This window comes from Pristiophorus japonicus, unplaced genomic scaffold (assembly GCF_044704955.1).
Source record: "Pristiophorus japonicus isolate sPriJap1 unplaced genomic scaffold, sPriJap1.hap1 HAP1_SCAFFOLD_29, whole genome shotgun sequence".
NCBI classification, from domain to species: Eukaryota; Metazoa; Chordata; class Chondrichthyes; family Pristiophoridae; genus Pristiophorus; species Pristiophorus japonicus.
In genome coordinates this window covers 6428230-6448719 of record NW_027252668.1, presented here as the reverse complement: position 1 = coordinate 6448719, position 20490 = coordinate 6428230, and the positions used below count along the sequence as shown (strand labels likewise).

Below are 20490 nucleotides of genomic sequence, written 5' to 3'. Positions count from 1 at the left end.
CTCTGAATGTTTGTTTTCAACAAGTTTTTCTTTTTTTTTAAACCACCGGGACCATGTAATTTTTTCTCTTTTTAACAAATCTATCCTTTGGGCATTTCCTGGCTCCGCAACTTATCATCCGAATATACGTAATTCAATAAGGTTCACACTCTTAAACTTCCCACATACAGGACAACACTACGAAGGGTTAAAACAAACTTTCATTCTGTTTGAGATAAAACAAACCACAACTCCCCGGCTTTTTTTTTTACAGTAAAAGTCACAGAAGCATTTCTCATTTAAACAGACATTCATAAGAGTCTCTTTTCTTTCCTATTAATTTTTTTTTGGATCCATGATTGATCATCTATCCCTATCTAGCTCTAACTATCTTTCCCTTTCCAAGTCGCCGCTTGGTTTGCGTCATCGCACAATTTCCCTATCTCTATCCCTATTCTAAGTTTGAAAGGTATTCACCAGATTGTCCTGGATCTCGTTCAGACACTACCTGAGAACCAGCGAGTGGCTAAACTTTCCTCAGACTTTTGAAACCGGGGGAAACTGGAGCAGTATTGAAATCATACTCACTCCAGTGGCCATTTTCCCCTCGTCTCGTCCAAGGCTAGTCTGGCTCTTAATTCGCAAGTTTTCGGCAGTCGTCCGTTGAGATCCCACTTCTGACACCAAATGTTAATTTCTGAATTCTTTTACCTCAATCTGGTTCAGTAAAATTACTGAGTCGAATACCTCTTGTGCTTTGAACAAAGCAGTCTTTATTACCGGCCAGTAAGACCTATCAGACAGAAGATATACTCTCTGGATAGAGCGTACACACTCCCTACGGATAGGTGAAGTTACATCGTAAAGCGTTAACAGTTATACAGTTTTGAAATCAGATAACAAAATACAAATGGATTGACAGTCTAACTCAGACACTCATTAGTCAATCTATATGAGATGTTCTTCTTGAAAGCTCAAGTATTGCCTCCAAATGTTTCAATCTAATGGTGTGACTATTTACTGAGACCTTGCAATTCTGCAGATGTATTTCATGTTACAATTATATATTATTGGCAGGATTAGTGACTTGAAACCTTGAGACAGACTGTTAGCTAAGCTGATGTTGCACTATTTGCAATCTGACATTCTCCCAGCTATTCTTCCATGGCTTATACATTTTCATATATCCCGTTTACTTTACTGTCCTTAATTCCATATATTCCGTTCAGATATCCACAATGGGATACACTACATCATCCAACCTGCTGATACACCAGCGAGTTCACACTGTGGAGAGACCTTTTAAATGTTCTGACTGTGAGAAGAGTTTTAAAAGCAAACAGCACCTGCTGAGACACCAGCGAGTTCACACCGGGGAGAGGCCATTCACCTGCTCAGACTGTGGGAAGGGATTCACTCGGTCATCCTACCTGCTGCAACACCAGCGAGTTCATATTGAGGAGAGACCTTTTAAATGTTCTGACTGTGAGAAGAGTTTTAAAAGCAAACAGCACCTCCTGACACACCAACAAGTTCACACTGGGGAGAGACCTTTTAAATGTTCTGACTGTGAGAAGAGTTTTAAAAGCAAAGAGCATCTCCTGAGACACCAGCGACTTCACACTGGGGAGAGGCCGTTCACCTGCTTCGACTGTGGGAAGGGATTCACTCTGTCATACCACCTGCTGAGACACCAGCAAGTTCACACTGGGGAGAGGCCGTTCAGCTGCTCTGAATGTGGGAAAGGATTCACTCGGTCATCCCACCTGCTGATACACCAGCGAGTTCATACTGGGGAGAGACCGTTCACATGTTCTGAATGTGGAAAGGGATTCACTCAGTTATCCAACCTGCTGACACATCAGCGAGTTCACACTGTGGAGAGACCATTCCCCTGCTCTGACTGTGGAAAAAGATTCACTCTGTCATCCGACCTGCTGAGACATCAGCGCAGTCACACTGGGGAGAGGCCGTTCACCTGCTTCGAGTGTGGGAAGGGATTCAGTCGGTCATCCCACCTGCTGATACACCAGCGAGTTCACACTGGGGAGAGGCCGTTCACTTGCTCTGAATGTGGGAAGGGATTCACTCGGTCATCCCACCTGCTGAGACACCAGCGAGTTCACAAGTGATTGCAGGGGTTGGATTCTGCTGTTATTGTTGCTGTTAATCACATCCTGAACTGAAACGTGTTCATTCTGACAATTGGGGTTTATAACTCCTGTAATGCTGATGTTAATAACTCCTGTAACTGGACTGGAATTTAATATTTGGGATATAGACACATAAATTAGTGTTGCTTTCAACACATTGCTGTAGATTTTTGTCTTTCCCACCTGAGTGATTAGCATCACCTGGCTGGAGCTGAGAAAGGACAATCTGGGGGGAGGATTTTACAGGGAGAACAGAATTTCAGCCGGGAAACAGTCCTTCAGGACTCCATTCTTCTGAACTCCAATGTACATAGGCCCAACCTACCTTCATAAGTCAACCCCATCATCTCCGGAATCAACTCTGGAATCTGCAACAGACGTGAGCAAGGACCTGAGGCTTATTAAAAGATACATTTCATTACAGACAAGCTTATACTGGGAGAAATGTTCAGTTAGAACATAAAAACATAAGAAATAGGAGCAGGAGTAGGCCACTTGTCCCTCGGGCCCGCTCCGCCATTCAATAAACTCATGGCTGATCTGATCATGGACTCAGTTCCACTTCCCTGCCCACTCCCCATAACCCTTTACTCCCTTATCGCTCAACTATCTGTCTATCTCTGTCTTAAATATATTCAAAGACCCAGCCTCCACAGCTCTCTTGGGCAGAGAATTCCATAGATTTACAACCCTCAGGGAAGAAATTCCTCGTCTCAGTTTTAATTGGGTAGCCCCTTATTCTAAGACTATGTCCCCTAGTTTTAGTTTCCCATATGAGTGGTATAAGGGCGATAAGCCTTAATTAGGGGCAAAGTAAATCGGTGCAATTTAAATAATGTAAGAAAGACTGAGAGTAAGGTTTAAAATGCGTTCATGGTAGAATAGCTGAATTAGGCAGAAAAACTAAGGTCAGAGAAATTCTCTTAGGAGATAAGAACACCCACAAGATTTACGTAGACAGCTCACAGAAATCATGAGAGAAGGCCACGATGTTCCAGACACAGGAGATAAGAGGGACAAAAGCCTCTTTAAAGCAGAGTGTAACCAGACTCTGCCAAAGATAACAAGCCTGGGAAGACGTTCCCAGGAAAGTACACATAACCTGCAGGGGCTGTTCCCTAGCAACAGCTGTCAGAACTGAATGTACCAATAGAATCATTAGAAATTACTGCAACCAATGAAATTGCCTGTAACCTGTATCAACCAATGTATTAGCAGTAGGTGGGCGGGGACTGGTGGCAAATAACCAATGGAACACTTCCCCGCCTAGTTTCTGTATTTCGACTCTATAAACATGTAATTGCACCGCCTGTCCTGTGAGATCGGTGTGGAGAGCACTCAGTAACGGTACTGATGTGGCCAGATCTCTCTTGATTAATCAGGTTTTAATAAACAACTCTTTTTCTCTATAAAAGACCTTTTGTGTGAGTGTTATATTTTTAATACTCCACAACATTTGGCATCATGAACAGGATACAACTACCACTCATCATCCAATGTGAGATGTTATGAGATGTGCCTGTTGCCCGGGGTACCAGAATCTGTGAAAAGTCTGTTATGGTGTAAAAGGCTTGGGGAAATTGTGAAGTCACGATAGACACTATCAGAAGGCATCGATGTGGATGTGGCCTCTGAGTTCAAGGGGAACCGGGAAGAATACAGATAAATCGATAAGGGTATTGATGGGACTGTAGGCTCTAGGGGTAGGGGAAACCGATTAGAGGGACAGTCAGTATCTAGAATATAGTTTAAAATGAACAGGGAAATCTTGGGGCAGGATTAAAGTCGTGTGAAGGGGCCAGTGCGATAGGACCGCCCATAGTCAGATCACAGAATGGCGTCTGGGAAAGAATTAGACTGGGGTTAAGAAGCACCCTTACTAGATTCTATGCAGGCGACCGGAAGGGCTTAATCGACAAGATTTAAAAAAAACCTGAGAGTGACTATCTTAAGTGACCTATGGATCCAAAAATAGAGCCGGCCAAACAATTAATAAGCTTTGTTGAATGAAAAGAGACTTTTGTGAATGTCTGTCTTTGAATGAAAGTGCTTGTGTGATTTTTGACTGCGGAATTTTTCATGTGTCTGAAAGCCTGTTTGAAAAAAAATGGTAGAGCTGTCTATTTGTTTTAGCTCCACCCACTTTTTCAGACAGAGTGAAAGTTTTTTTTAACCCTTTGTTGTCCTTGTATGTGGGAAGTTTTAAGAAAGTGTGAACGTAGATTTGAATTACATTTTAAGTTAGAAATGCAGGTGTGGATTTATTCGGATGATAAGTTACGGAGCTAGGAAATGCACAAAGGATAGGTTTGTTGAGCAACAGGTGGGGGAAAAAAAGCGTGGTCGCGTTGGTTTAAAAAAAAATTCGACACGCTCACTTGTCAAAAGAAAACATGTAATCATTGATTACATTGGGTTGAAAGACAATAAATTTAGTCTAGGAATGAGATAAAGAACCGAGAATGGAAATTGTAATGCCTTTAAAAAAAGCCTGCGTGGGTCTCTCGAGGCTGCGGGCTGGGGAAGTCACCCCCCATTTTTCTTTGTGTAAAACCTTGACGTGAAAGCTTCCAGCTCAGTATAAAGAGTTTTAAATCAAAGATTTTGGTTGTATTGGAAAATCTTGGGTTTGGAAGCCTTTTTAATAAAAGTACACATACTGCGTCAGAAGCTGAAGCTTAAAAAGATGTAATTTATGAGATACTGTATCACAAAATTGAAGTTATAGAACATAAGATTAGAGTTTTTGATCTTCAGCTTCTAAAACAGAAGTTAGGCACATAATTATAAAACAAATACTTTACATTCTGTGATTTAAGCATAAATGAGAAGTCCGATATTAAAAAAACAGTATTACCATATTTGACATTTTGTAATTCAATAATAAATGCAAATACTACAAAAGGGGAGCAGAAATTAGGATGGGAACAGTGAAGAGTTAATTTTGTTAAAGTTTCTAGTACCACTGGTTAAGAAAAGGCACAGCAAAATGCGATACATTTAAAATAACAAGTTAAATCTGATCTCTTTTTAAAAAAAAAAGAAATAAAACTAAAAGGTTCGGAAACAATCTAGAAATACCTTCAAGGATCAGGTCAAACTCCTGGGCAAGTGGGGAGCTATCTGCGAAAGTGTAAAAGGGACCTTGGAAAAATTAAAATGCTAAAACGGCAGACTTTAGCAGTTTAGAACAAAGGACAATATAAGTTGAACTTATGACTTTAGATATGGTGGTTGAAGAACCACAGAAAGTGAGATTAAATGGCCTTGAAACGGGAACGGGAACGGAAAGCAGCTTTCAAAGCCTACGTGCTAGACTCTGTTCTAGTTATGGAAAAGACATTTGAGATAATGGAAAGCAGGATTTAAAGTAAATCCCAAAAAGGCACAAATCGGACAAGCCGTGGTACACGAAATATCCCAAGGAACTAGGACCATGTCTAATGACAGGAAGGAGGCCATTCGGATTATGCCCCAACCAAAAACAGTCCAAGGGGTGCGTAAGTTACGGGGGCTCTTTAACTATTGCAGGAATTTTGTAGCTAACTTCACAGCAATTGCAGAACCCATACAGCGGTTAGTAAAAGGGGGAAAACCATCCTTAGAAACTAGAGTGGGGCCCCGAACAAGAAGCAGCATACGGTAATCTGAAGGAAGCTCTAATGTCAGCTCCAGGGCTGGGACTCCTGAACATGGATCTCCCGTTCTATATATATGAATTGGACCCTTAAAACTGCCTTGAGCAAGGCAATGAGGTTACCAGAAGGAATAGTGACAGGAAGAGCTGACTTTGGCCTCCTATGACACAGAATCAGAAAATATAAAGGTATGACAGATGGACTTTTTAAGAGGATTAGGATCGATATATGCAATATTAGGGGCACTGGCTATAATAAAATGGATCTGGAAAAGGACACATGCCCGGAGAAACGGTGCAAACAATCTAGTTGAAATTGAAATGTTAAGACGAACTAAAAACCTGGAATATCTAGGATGTGTTTTATCAACAGAATATAAACGTGATCACCACCGCCCTTCCGATTCTACAAGGATGAGTGACAAGGCTGCCCCTAGGGGGCCCAGAAGCATATATCCACACCAGAGGGTACAACAACTACATAAATCAGTCCCTTGGGGGCGGCATCAGAGTGTCAGGAGCGCTTATTTTGAAGCCACAAGATAAGTGTGTAACAAAATGTTACCTGAATATTGTAAACCAGGGGAATTAACCTTGGGAAAGTGTGTGGTAGTTAAACCTGGAACAGAAGTAATGTTGTTATTTGACTGTTCAGCATGAAATGTTACCTGTGAGCATAAATTTAACAGCACAATACCTGCCAAAAAAGTTTAGCCCCAAGACTAAAGCGTTGTACACACGATTGCTAGACATAATCCTGAGAAAAGCTAGTGACACATCAGGAACAAGGGAGATCACAAGCAGCTGAGACACAGGAGGAAGACAGAGGAGATCTAAAGGGAATGATGTATTAGCTGGAGTAAGTACAGGGACCTCTCTAGTAGATGCACTAGATATATAGGTGATCCAGGCAGGAGTAGATAGATTGAGGGGAACGATGGAGGTACTAATGAGGGAAACAGGCCAGGATAGGGGTAGAATCTTCAGAGTTAGGATCTAAAACATCCAAAATACTGCTAGAGGGTATATCCATATTGGAAGGCCATGCATGAACAATAAGCAGGAATGAGAGGACGATCCCGAGGACAGGAAAAGAGACACATGTTATGCCTATGGGAGATGGATGATTGGTCAGGTGAGACACAATACAAACTGGGCGAGTTCCAGATAGGATAAATAGCACCCAGTTGAAAGAAATGGGCCATTAGATGCCTGTACCCTGAAAAGAATGACTAGGGTGTATGCGATTACAGGAGGATGTGAGGAGATACAAACATAATAAGGGAAATATCTTTATCTGAGTGCCGGAGAGAAGGAAGCCTAACTATATGCCCTCAACCAGTGGGAGATGGGAGCAAGGATAGCTGCGGGTTTGACAATACTACAGAAGGATGTGTCATTGGAATAAGCCCTGCCCGAACCAAACCCACACATTACACCTATCAAGGGCAAGGAGAATACTAGCCTGGGAACTTATGATTAAGGAGGCTTGACTTGTAACATTACAATACCTAACTTTTGCTTTACTCCCAGAGTATCGGTGGCAATGGGAAGAGCACGCATGACCTATATGCATGCCAGGAAGACAATGACATTAAATATAAGCGATGAGATTAAGCAAGATATTGATGATTACATGGAAGAGCAAGCACCAGCAATTCCCCTGTTACTTGAAGATTTAACTGAACTCAAAGGACTGTTAAGAAATAACATTAAAAGATATCATGAGCTGAAGGATAAAGGCAAAGAACTGAACAGCGAAATAAAGGATAACCTGAAAAACCCGCCTTGATACTTGAGATTATTATACATCCATGGATAAGGATCCTTTCACATACTCCAGTGGCAGTACCGATAGTAATAGCCTTGAGTTGGTTGGTGATGTTATGTAACAAGTGCAAAGGCAGGAGAGGCATACCCGAGTAAAGTTACAAGATAGGGATTAGAATTATATCCTATGTGTTAGTTCTAGTGCAGCTGATAGTGGTGCTGATGATCCTGGGAGAATGTGCAGGCAGATATAAGAGACACAGAGCGAAGAAGTTGGTCAAGGCCCGTAACCAAGAATGCAGAAAGCCTTTGCTAGTTCCAAAGAGGGGTAATCAAACACAAAGACGGCATGAATACCTGATATTAGTCGTGAGTGTCCCAATCCTATCGCCTAATCAACGAAACCGAGGCGGGAGACACACGAATCAATAAGGCAGGGAAAGGAAAATTGTTGTTCATGGTGGGTATTAGGGGTTACTACCTGATCAAATGGGGGATTGTAAGGGCAAAAAACCTTAATTAGGGGTAAAGTAAATCAGTGTAATTAAAATAAAGTAAGAAAGACTGAGAGTAAGGTTTAAAATGCGTTCATGGTAGAATAGCTGAATTAGGCAGAAAAACTAAGGTCTGAGAAATTCTCTTAGGAGAGAAGAACACCCACAAGATTTATGTAGATAGCTCACAGAAATATTGAGAAGGCCACAATGTTCCAGACACAGGAGATAAGACGGACAAAAGCCTCTTTAAAGCAGAGTATAACCAGACTCTGCCAAAGATAACAAGCTTGGGAAGACGTTCCCAGGAAAGTACACATAACCTGCGGGGGCTGTTCCCTAGCAACAGCTGTCAGAACTGAATGTACCAATAGAATCATTAGAAATTACTGTAACCAATGAAATTGCCTGTAACCTGTATCAACCAATGTATTAGTAGTAGGTGGGCGGGGACTGGTGGCAAATAACCAATGGAACACTTTCCCGCCTAATTTCTGTATTTCGACTCTATAAACATGTAAAGCCTGTCCTGTGAGATCGGTGTGGAGAGCACTCAGTAACGGTACTGATGTGGCCAGATCTCCCTTGATTAATCAGGTTTTAATAAACAATTATTTTCACTATAAAAGACCTTTTGTGTGAGTGTTATATTTTTAATACTCCACAACAAGTGGAAATATCCTCTTTGCATCTACCTTGTTGAGCCACTCATTATCTATCTTATGTTTTGATAAGATCACCTCTCATTCTTCTGAACTTCAATTTGTATAGGCCCAACCTATCTTCATAAGTTAACCCCCTCATCTCCGGAATCAACATAGTGAACCATCTCTGAACAGCCTCCTATGCAAGTATATCCTTCCTTAAATACAGAGACCAAAATACAGAGTCCATTACAGGCAAAATGCCGAGCAAACCAGCAGCACACTGGCACCTTAACAGTGTCTCATCGGTCTACAGGCTTTTCTTAAATAGATTTGCTGAGTGGATATAAACTTAAACCAGGTTTGCAGGCATGATGCTCTATTCACATATTGAAGCTGGAAGAGATCCTGTGGGGTATATGCTAAATGCAGTAGCTGAAAGTGATTAACAGACTGGGTTTTGTGTTTAGTTAGCCCGGGCATGTTACCAATACCAGCAAAATCGAAACCCATGGAATAACGGGGACAGTGGCAGCATGGATAGGAAAATGGCTAAGTGACACAAACAGAGTAGTGGTGAATGGTTGTTTTTCAGACTGGAGGAAGTGGTGTTCCCCAGGGGTCGGTACTGGGGCCACTGCTTTTTTTGATCTATATTAATGACTTGGACTTGAGTGTGCAGGGCACAATTTCCAAATCTACAGCTCACACAAAATTAGGAAGAATAGTGAACAGTGACGAGGATAGTGATAGACATCAGAAAGACATAGACAGGCTGGTGGAATGGGTGGACATATGGCAGATGAAGTTTAATGTAGAAAAGTTCAAAAGTGATACATTTTGGTAGGAAGAAAGAGGAGTGGAAATATAAACTCAAGGGTACAATTTTAAAGGGGTGCATGAACAGAGAGACCCAGGAGTATATGTGAACCAATCACTGAAGGTGGCAGCGCAGGTTGAGAAAGCGGTTGCAAAGACTTACGGGATCCTAGGCTTCATGAATAGAGGTGTAGAGTACAGAAGTGTGGATATAATGATGAACCTGCATAAAATATTGGTTCGGCCTTGTAATGTCTGTAAGCTTGAAATGCTTGTAGCGCCACACTGTGGATGTGGACGTATTGTGTACTGCAACTGTATAGTTAATCATTAAACAGAACAGGCTTTCCGGAGAGTTCAGAGAGAGCAGCCTGCATGTTAGGAAGCTGTGTGTGCTGTGCTCTGTGAACACATCACATTTGGCGGCGAGATGGGAGAATTTTCGGATGTTTAAAGCTTAAATTTTGTTGGTGAAGGATTCAGCCAGCCGACAGAAGACTTTGGAAGTTTCTGTCTTTGAAATAAAAGCTACAAAATCCGAGGTAAAAAAACAACTCACAGTGTGAACAGCTAGAGATTAAAAATGGCAGGTGTAATCAGATATTTGGATGAATATAGACACGACCACATAAGGTGTATGTGGATCGACTAGAAATGTATTTAATTGCAAATAACATAATTGAAGTTCCAGACAATGCAGTCCAGAACCAGGCTGTGTTGGAACATAAGAAAGCGATCTTCTTATCAGTGGCAGGTTCAGCATTATACGAAACCCTTGTAAATCTGCTTGTGCCTGACGAGCCAAAGGACACAACACTTAAAGAGATTTTAATGAAGCTGGAGCAGCACTATAACCCCAAACCGTTAGAAATTGCTGAAAGCTATCGTTTCATGATTCGGAATCAAAAGGCGGATGAAAGTATCGCTGATTACATCATAGCATTAAAAAAGCTATCGATGCACTGTAATTTTGGAAACTTTCAAAATCGAGCATTACGGGATCGTTTTGTTTGTGGGGTGAAAAATGATGCGATCAGAAGGAAGTTATTGATGACGGATGACTTAACTTTTGAGATTGCTTGTCAGACAGCGAGGTCGATGAGCATGGCCGAACAATATTCCCGAGAATTAAATAATAATTACGGTCATCAGTCAACCGAGGTAAATCACCTGCAGGTTCAAAGTAAAAGACGGCCATGGCCGAAAGTCTCAGAAACTGGAAATTCTACCAGAGCGTCGAAGTCGTGCTATAGGTGCCTGGGACAACACATTGCTCAAAGTTGTCCATACGTGAAGGCAGAGTGTTTCTTCTGCAGAAAGACTGGGCATCTTGCGAAGGCATGCCGACTGAAGGGTAAACCAGTTTTTAAAGCTATGAGTCCAGCGTTCAAAGCTATGAGTCGAAATCCAAAGACTTCATAGCATGGAAGAACAACAACAGGACGAGGAGATGTTAGAATTACATGTCATCAGGAGCACGAAGTTAACAGACAGAGCTTCGGAAAGCATCACAATCCACATAGATGTTGTAGGTGTCAAGATACCAATGGAAATTGACACGGGTGCCTCCGTGAGTGTAATACCGGAGTCACTGTACCGTGACAAATTACGTGATTTTCAACTGGAGAAATTCAAGTTAGAGCTGTGAAGCTACTCGGGAGAGAAAATTCCTGTAGTAGGCTGTATCACCATACCGGTGAAATATAAAGATCAATTTCAGAACTTGCCTCTAATAGTAGTGAAAGGAGACAAGTCTGCCTTACTAGGAAGAAATTGGTTGAGCTCACTGAAGCTGGATTGGAGTAAGACTTTCTGTATGGAAGTGAGATTTTCGTCAACGGAAGAGGTTATCGAGCAGTATCCAAAGGTGTTCTGTGAAACGGGCAGTCCGATCCAAGGCTTCAAGGCAAGTGTCAGGGTACAGAAGGATGCTAGATTGGTTTACTACAAGCCACGTTCCATACCATATGCACTCAAGGAGAAAGTTGAATAAGAACTCAAAAGACTAGAGACTGAGAACATTATTTGTAAGCTAGATCGATGTAATTGGGCTACACCCATTGTTGTTGTACCTAAGTCTGATGGTAAGGTAATATTGTGTGGTGATTATAAGGTAACTGTAAACCAGGTTCTAGAGCGTAATGTCCCCAATACATTACCAAATATAGAAGATTTGTTCACAACACTGACAGGTGGTCAGATCTTCTCAAAACTGGATCTTACAAATGCCTACTTACAGCTTGAACTAGATGAGGAGTCCAAGTCATGTTTGACTATAAATACTCATCTAGGCCTATATCAGTTTAATAGGCTACTGTTTGGAGTGTCTTCCGCCCCTGCCATACCCAGAAGCCCCATCCACTCTCTGTTCCTGCACCAAGATGGCCGCGCATGCGCCCTGATCCCGCCCTGTGCAAGATGGCGGCCAGTGACCCAGCTCACCCGGGCCTGTCACCACGGGGCCTATGGGCTCTAATTCGGGGCCTGAGGCTGACACCAGGCGTTTACAGAGCTGCCCTGCCCAGCCCATCCGTGGGTCCAAGTCCTGCCCTGCGGCCACAATCTCCTCCTGTCTCCCGGAACCACCTGTCTGACTGAAGGCCGTCTCCACCGTCTGCACATGCTCAAACAGTGACAGAGATCTGGGCTCGCCCACCGAGCTCAGTCCCGCGCACTGACGGGGGGAGGGGGCTTCAAGCCCCGCCCCTCACACACTCCGATTGATTGGAGGACCAACTGCCCGGTCAGTCTTCAAGCCCCGCCCCCGCTCTTCCTATTGGTCGGGGGCTGGCGTCAATCAGCTGGGTAGTGTGAGCTGACCGTGCACGGCGGGTGAGAGATGGGCAGGAGGGAGGGAGCTGGTTAATATACCCCAGGGGGACACGGGCTTCACACAACCCGAGTGCGGGCCCAGGCCCTGCCCACCCACCCTGGAGAAAACACTCTGCATCATCTGCTTCACACACACCCACTATGAGCCTCAGGCCCCGAACAAGAACAACGGTCAGATGCTTCCTACCTGAAAAATTTATACGAAAGTACCTGATGGTCCCGGAGGAGCGTGGGATCCCATTTGGGAGGCCTGCTCTTCCCGCGCTGCATAGCCTGCTCCCGTTCTCCAGGTTCCCACGCAGAAAATGAGGTCACATATGACTGCTCAACCAATCGGGTAAAGTATTCTCAATTAATAGCAACGGGAACTCCGTATCTACAAGTTCTTATTGCTATTAATTGAGAAAAGAAACAAGCACAATAACACCAGATTAAAAATTAAAAACACAACTCACATAATTAAAATTAATTGAAATTGATGTTAATAAGTATCTAAGCGAAAATAACATTTCCGAGTTTTTAAAAAAGGTTTTTTAAAGTATGGCTTAAAATGGCAGAGTTTTAAAAATAAAATGTGTTTTTTAAATGTTATTTTCTATGTTTTAATTGTGATTTAAAACTTTTACGACTGTAAAAGTAGGCTATGCGGCTATGCACCTACTTTTATCAGATGCAAGAGTTTTGAGGACATTTGCTGGGCAATATGGGTAAATCCCACAATCTAGTCCTCGCTCCCGATTTGCTGGTTTTCAGCACATATGCACTGTGCGCAGCTTTTGCGATGCCTTCCTGGGTCCATAGACACTGTACGGACCTGGGGAGGCGGGAATTTCCAGGCCAATGTTGTGAGTTTCTATCCTGGACTCTCAGTGATTGCTTTTGTAAACTCCTGTTACAGGCTGTGAGAAGGGCAGCATTTACAGACTGCACACTCAAACCCAACATCACATCAAGGTCTGACAGAGTCACTCCATTCATCAGAGCCCCAATATCATCGGCCTTTGAATGTTCGTCTGTTCTGTCTGTGGTAAAAGATTTCAAACATCAGTGTGACTGGAAAAGCACTGAGACGCACACACACCGAGTGAGAGTGTTCCAGTGCACTGACTGTGGAAAGAGCTTTAACCAGTTACACAGCCTGAAAAAACATCGCACCATTCACAGCGAGAGAAACTGTACACGTGTTATGTGTGTGGACGAGGCTTCAACTGATTGTCCAACCTGGAGAGACACGACACCCGCACCACGGAGAAACCGTGGAAATATGGGGACTGGGAAGGGATTCTCTGAACAGCCTCCAATGCAAGTATATCCTTCCTTAAATATGGAGACCAAAACTGTACGCAGTACTCTCGGTGTGGCCTCACCACTACCCAGTACAGTTGCAGCAGGATCTCTCTGCTTTTATACTCTATCTCCCTTGCAATAAAGGCCAACATTCCATTTTCCTTCCTGATTACTTACTATACCTGCATATTAACTTTTTGTGTTTCATGCACAAGGACTCCCAGGTCCCTCTGTATTGAAGCACTTTGCAATTTTTCTCCATTTAAAATATAATTTGATTTTCTATTTTTTCTGCCAAAGTGGATAAACTCACACTTTCCCACATTATACTCCAGCTGCCAAATATTTGCCCACTCACTTGGCCTGTCTATATCCCTTTGCGGATTTTGTGTGCCCTCCTCACAATTTGCTTTCCCACCATCTTTGTATCATCAACAAACTTGGCTACATTACACTTGGTCCCTTCATCCAAATCATTAATATAGATTGTAAATAGTTTGAGGACCCAGCACCGATCCCTGCAGCACCCCACTAGTCACTGTTTGCCAACCAGAAAATTACCCATTGTTTTCTGTTAGTTAGCCAATCCTCTATCCATGCTAATATATTACCCCCAAACTCGTGAACTTTTATCTTGTGCAGTAACCTTTTATGTGGCACCTTCTGGAAATCCAAATACACCACATCCACTGGTTCCCCCTTATCCACTCTGCTCGTTACATCCTCAAAGAACTCCAGCAACTTTGTCAAACTTGATTTCCCTTTCATAAAAGGTGCTTCATTGAATCATGCTTTTCCAAATGTCCCGCTGCTGCTTCCTTAATAATGGACTCAAGCATTTTCCCAAGGCAGATGTTAGGCTAACTGGTCTATAGTTTCCTGCTTTTTGTCTGCCTCCATTTTTAAATAGGTGTGTTACATTTGCGATTTTCCAATCTGCTGGGACCGCCCCAGAATCCAGGGAATTTTGGTAGATTACAACCAATGGATCTACTATCTCTACAGCCAACTCCCTCAAGACCCTAGGATGTAAGCCATCAGGTCCAGGGCACTTGTCTGTCTTTCCTCTCATTATTTTACAGAGTACTACTTCATTAGTGATAGTGATTTAATTAAGTTCCTCCGTCCCTATAGCCCCTTGATTATCCACTATTGGGATGTTTTTAGTGTCTTCTACCGTGAAGACCGATACAAAAATATTGTTCAATGTCTCTGCCATTTCCCTGTTCCCCATTTTTAATTCCCCAGTCTCATTCTCTAGAGGACCAACATTTACTTTAGCCACTTGTTTCCTTTTTATGTACTTGTAGAAACTCTTACTATCTGTTTTTATATTCTGTGCCTGTTTACTTTCATAATCTATCTTCCCTATCTTTATTATTTTTTTAGCTGTTCTTTGCTAGCATTTAAAAGTTTCACAATCTTCAGGCCTCCCACTAATCTTGGCCACATTATATGCACTTGTTTTCAATTTGGTACTGGTATGTATGTTATGTAGACTTTACCAAAATGTAAGACTTGCCACCAGGGGGCACACCTGTCGGAGACCCAAGGGTCACCTGTGCACCCTGGGGCAAGTAGGTACAAAAGGTGACTCACCATGCTGCTTCCTCACTCTAGAGTCTGAAATAAAGAGACCAAGGTCACAACAGTTTGAGCTTGCGATATAGTCCTGTGGATTTATTCTGAACATAACAAATTGGTGACAAGTAACGGATCACGAACTTTCACGTGGTAATGGCTGCCGTTGGTATTCTTGAGAGATTTGTTGAGGGTGATGATTGGGAAGCCTTCGTTGAGCACCTCGACTAGCACTTTGTGGCCAATGAATTGGACAAAGCTGAGACGGAGGCCAAGCACAGGGCGATTCTCCTCACCGTATGTGAGTCATTAGTATATGACCTCCTAAAAAACTTGCTGGCACCGGTCAAAATAACGGACAAATCTTACGCAGAGCTGCGTACGCTGGCGAAGGAACATCTGAAGCCAAAGGAAAGCATCCTGATGGCCAGGTACCACTTTTACACGCACCGTCGCTCCGAGGGCCAGAACGTGGTGAGTTTTGTTGCCAACCTAAGATGCCTTGCGTCTTTGCAGGATCCTTGGGGAAAATGTCATCTGCTGTTTGCTGAGTCCCTAGATCTGAGCAAGGCCATCACTACAGCCCAAGCCTTTATATCCACGAGCGATAACACGAAACAGATATCTTCACAGAATCGAAGCTCACAGACGAGCACCATGACAAAATCATGTTTGCAGCAGGTGGAACGGCACAGGGCAGGGCCCACACAGTTGCAGAGGCCAGACCTAGGCCTAGAGTGACTTAGAGTCCACCGTGGGGCGTGAATGCAGATCAATTAGCACCATGTTGGTGTTGCGGGGGCAGCCATAGAGCTCATCAATGTTGATTCAAGCCCTATGTGTGCAAGGGCTGTGGAACAATGGAGCACCTCCTGTGAATGTGCAAACGATCTCTGACTCACCACGTGGCAGAGTCAGGAGAGGACAACTGATCCAACGAGGATCACAATAAACGAGCAATTGATCCTGAGGATGAAGAGGAAGAATATGGGATACACACCTTCACCATCAAAAGCCCTCCGATAATGTTAAAAGTTGAACTTAAAAGCACTCCAGTCTCCATGGAACTAGACACAGGGGTAAGTCAATCAGTCGTGAGCCAGAACGCTTTTGAGAGGCTGTGGAGCGACGAAGCCAAGTGACCCAAGCTGATCCCGATTCAGGCAAAGCTGCGCAACTACACCAAGGACCTGATACCAGTTTTCGGCAGTGCAGACATAAGAGTATTCCATGAGGGAGCAGTGCACGAATTACCACTGTGGATTGTTTCAGGTGATGGTCCAACGCTGCTTGGCAGGAGGTAGATGGGGAAGATTCGATGGAACTGGGAAGACCTCTGCGTACCCTCTCCGGCGAACAAGGCCTCCCTTTCCCAAAAGCCGAGCAAACCCCCACTTCCAGCTGAACCAGGCATCTAAGTGCAGATCCCCGAGTCACAGCCGCTCATCACAACCATGAGGAGATAAAGTTCAACTGAGCAGAGGTACAGGCGTGGTACCCACCACCGAAGCCGCCAACACCTTTGCGACGATGGAAGAGGCTCCAGGTTGACCATGAGGAGTGGGACTCCGGCCGAAATGATCCAAATGCGTCTTCCCGACGCCAGAGGCAAAATACCTGGGGAGGAAGATCACGGCAGTCGGCATCACGGACACGGACAAGAGGGCATCCAGACCACGGGACGAAGGTGCGTCCAGGCCACAGGATGAAAGAGCGTCCAGGCCACAGGACGAGAGCGCGTCCAGACCACGGAAGATCGCTGCAACAGAACGGGGTAATGTGTCGCCCAACAAGGAAGACAACTGGGTTTGGGGCAAAGGTAAAGGGGCGGCTGCGGTGAAGGCCAGGAACCCACCACACTCAAATAAATTGTGTGCACCATGTAACCCGTGCGAGTGTTCCTTCGCGGCCAATGATGTACCATTGTATGGGCTTGGGGGTACCTTACAACAACCCAAAGAAGCGGACGAACACCAACCGGTCATAAATGCATCTGACAAAGTACTTGTCACACGGGGTAGGGTATGTTGTACAGCAAGCCAAAGTAGTGGGCGAACCCCAACCAGTTGTATATGTATCTAACAAAGCATTCGTAGCAAGTGAGATATTACCGCACAGGGTCAGGAGTGTTGTGCAGCAAGCAAAAGTAGCGGGCGAGCCCCAAATGATTGAACATGTATCAAATAAGTTAAACAAAGCAGCAGCCTGTGTTCACGGGACTAAAGTGTCCCAATATGTGCTCGAGTCAGACAAGCTGATCATCCCACAAGCTTGGGCGAGCAGAGGCACCATTATCGATGCGTTGTTTCGTGAATGTCCAACACTGTCTGTGCACTGTAACATGATCCGCCACGGGCCAGGCACAGAGAGCTGCACTCATGCTCTCAGTTGGCCATCATTGCCCATGCCCGGGGTGGAAACGGCGCAGCCTGCAGACCCACCTGCGGTCGTGGAAGTGCTAGAAAGCGAGGGGTCAACTGTAAGGGCCCCCCAGCTTAGGACCTGGACCAGCCAGGATCCCCATGTTACTGCCTGCCTAAGGTGAACTGCTAGACGGGATGTGGCAACCTATCCGCCAAAAAGACGATCGACCTATCCCAACGTTACAAAGCAAGGCAGGGCGGCTACACACAGTCGGTGGTCCAGGGCCCCCATACTATGACCCAATGTCCACGGGGACCACTAGGCCTCCCGTCACTACAGAAAGTCTCAAGGCCATTGCAGCCATCCTGGGCTTGCCAGACCTCAGGGTCAGCACCCAAATCACTAAACCTAGCACCATGTGTTACACGGTGGACTCCCTACAGACCCGGCTATCCTGGGTGTTACGCAATCACCAGACTGAATCACTCAGAACCGAGCTTTCCACATGCAGAGAATGCACCGTAAGTACACAGCCCCTCCACGCGACATCAGAATAAGTGATGTAGACCATGTTCAGGGCTCCAGTCGGGCCGCGAGCACTGTATTAGCCAAGGCTGGGGGGGGGGGGAATGGAGTGTATGTGATGAAAACTGAGTGTTTGATTGTGAAACCATGTACCGGGTAACGAGTAAAGCACTGGGACAAGACCAAACTGCGAACGGCAGATAACCAGGAACCACACCGTAAGGACCTGGCCCCCAGCAAATCAACCATGTCAAGACTTCAACCCAGGTGATCGACCTGGGGGTGCAGGGCGCCAGATCACCTCAACTTGCAAATAACTTGCACAATATGACTTTGGTGGGGGGGGAGTGATGTTATGTATATTTGTAGATCTTACCCAAATGTAAGACTTGCCACCAGGGGGCACACCTGTGGGAGACCTAAGGGTCACCTGTGCACCCTGGGGCAAGCAGGTATAAAAGGTGACTCACCATGCTATTTCCTCACTCTGGAGTCTGAAATAAAGAGACCAAGGTCACAACAGTTTGAGCTTCCGATATAGTCCTGTGGATTTATTCTAAACATAACAGGTACCATCCCTTATTTCCTTAGTTAGCCACGGATGGTTATCCCTTCTCTTACAGTCTTTCTTTCTCATTGGGATGTATTTTTGTTCCAAGTTCTGAAATATCTCCTTAAATGTCTGCCACTGCTCATCAGCTGTCCAATACTTTAATCTATTTTCCCAGTCCACTTTAGCCAACTCAGCCCTCATACCTTTGTCATCTCCTTTATTTAAGCTTAGGACACTGGTCTGAGAACCAACTTTCTCACCCTCTATCTTAATTTGAAATTCAAACATCTTATGGTCACTCATTCCTAGAGGATCCTTTACTACAGGATCATTTCTTAATCCTGTCTCATTACACAGTACCAGGTCTAAGATAGCCTGTTCCCTGGTTGGTTCCACAAAGTACTGTTCAAGGAAACTGTCCTGTATACACTCTGAGCTCTTCCTCAAGACTACCCTGGCCAATTTGCTTTGTCCGATCAATATGAAGGTTAAAATTGCCCATGATTATCGTCGTTCCTTTATTACAAGCCTCCATTATTTCTTCATTTATACTCCGTCCAACAGTGTAGCTACTGTTAGGGGGCCTATAGACCATGCCCACCAGTTACGTTTCCCCTTATTATTCAGGAAGGCCAATGGTGTCTTGGCTTTTATTGCAAAGGGGATGGAGTACAAAAGCAGGTAAGTCTTACTACAGCAATAAATGGTTAAATCTCTGGTTGGCAATCAGTAATGAGTGGGGTGCCGCAGGGATCCGTGCTGGGACCCCAACTATTTATAATCTAGATTAACGACTTGCAAGAAGGGACCGAGTGTAACGTAGCCAAATTGCTGATGATATAAAGATGGGAGGAAAAGCAATGTGTGAGGAGGACACAAAAAATCTGCAAAAGGACATTTACAGGCGAAGTGAGTGGGCAAAAATTTGACAGATGGAGTATAATGTTGGAAAGTGTGAGGTCATGCAGTTGGCATAAAAATAATCAAAGAGCAAGTTATTATTTAAATGAAGAAAGATTGCAAAGTGCCACAGTACAGCAGGACCTGGGGGTACTTGTGCATGAAACACAAAAGGATAGTATGCAGGTACAAGTGATCAGGAAGGCCAATGATATCTTGGCCTTTATTGCAAACGGTATGGAGTATAAAAGCAGGAGAAGTCTTGCTACAGCTATGCAAAGTATTGGTGAGGCCACAGCTGGAATACTGTGTGCAGTTTTGGTTTCCATATTTATGAAAGGATATACTTGCTTTGGAGGCCGTTCATAAGAACATAAGAATTAGGAACAGGAGTAGGCCATCTAGCCCCTCGAGCCTGCTCCGCCATTCAAAAAGAGCATGGCTGATCTGGCTGTGGACTCAGCTCCACTTACCCGCCCGCTCCCCGTAACCCTTAATTCCCTTATTGGTTAAAAATCTATCTATCTGTGACTTGAATACATTCAATGAGCTAGCCTCAACTGCTTCCTTGGGCAGAGAATTCCACAGATTCACAACCTTCTGGGAGAAGAAATTCCTTCTCAACTCGGTTTTAAATTAGATCCCCCGTATTTTGAGGCTGTGCCCCCTAGTTCTAGTCTCCCCGACCAGTGGAAACAACCTCTCTGCCTCTATCTTGTCTATCCCTTTCATTATTTTCAATATTTCTATAAGATCACCCCTCATCCTTCTCAACTCCAACGAATAAAGACCCAGTCTACTCAATCTATCATCATAAGGTAACCCCCTCATCTCCGGAATCAGCCTAGTGAATCGTCTCTGTATCCCCTCCAAAGCTAGTATATCCTTCCTTGAGTAAGGTGACCAAAACTGCACGCAGTACTCCAGGTACGGCCTCACCAATACCCTATAC

At 44.2% G+C, this 20490-nt stretch overlaps 3 protein-coding genes across 4 annotated transcripts in view; 1 reads left to right on the top strand and 2 right to left on the bottom strand.

Moving 5' to 3' along the window:
• Positions 1–20490, bottom strand: part of LOC139248263 (zinc finger protein 551-like) — a 359795-nt gene that overhangs the window by 80468 nt on the left and 258837 nt on the right. The window lies entirely within an intron of this gene.
• LOC139248256 (integrin alpha-X-like) overlaps positions 1–20490 on the bottom strand; it is a 230761-nt gene that overhangs the window by 187648 nt on the left and 22623 nt on the right. The window lies entirely within an intron of this gene.
• On the top strand, positions 1087–3809 carry LOC139248261 (zinc finger protein 436-like). The gene has a single exon (XM_070872032.1). The coding sequence runs from the start codon at positions 1218–1220 to the stop codon at positions 2109–2111; it is 894 nt and encodes a 297-aa protein (XP_070728133.1). The 5' UTR covers positions 1087–1217; the 3' UTR covers positions 2112–3809.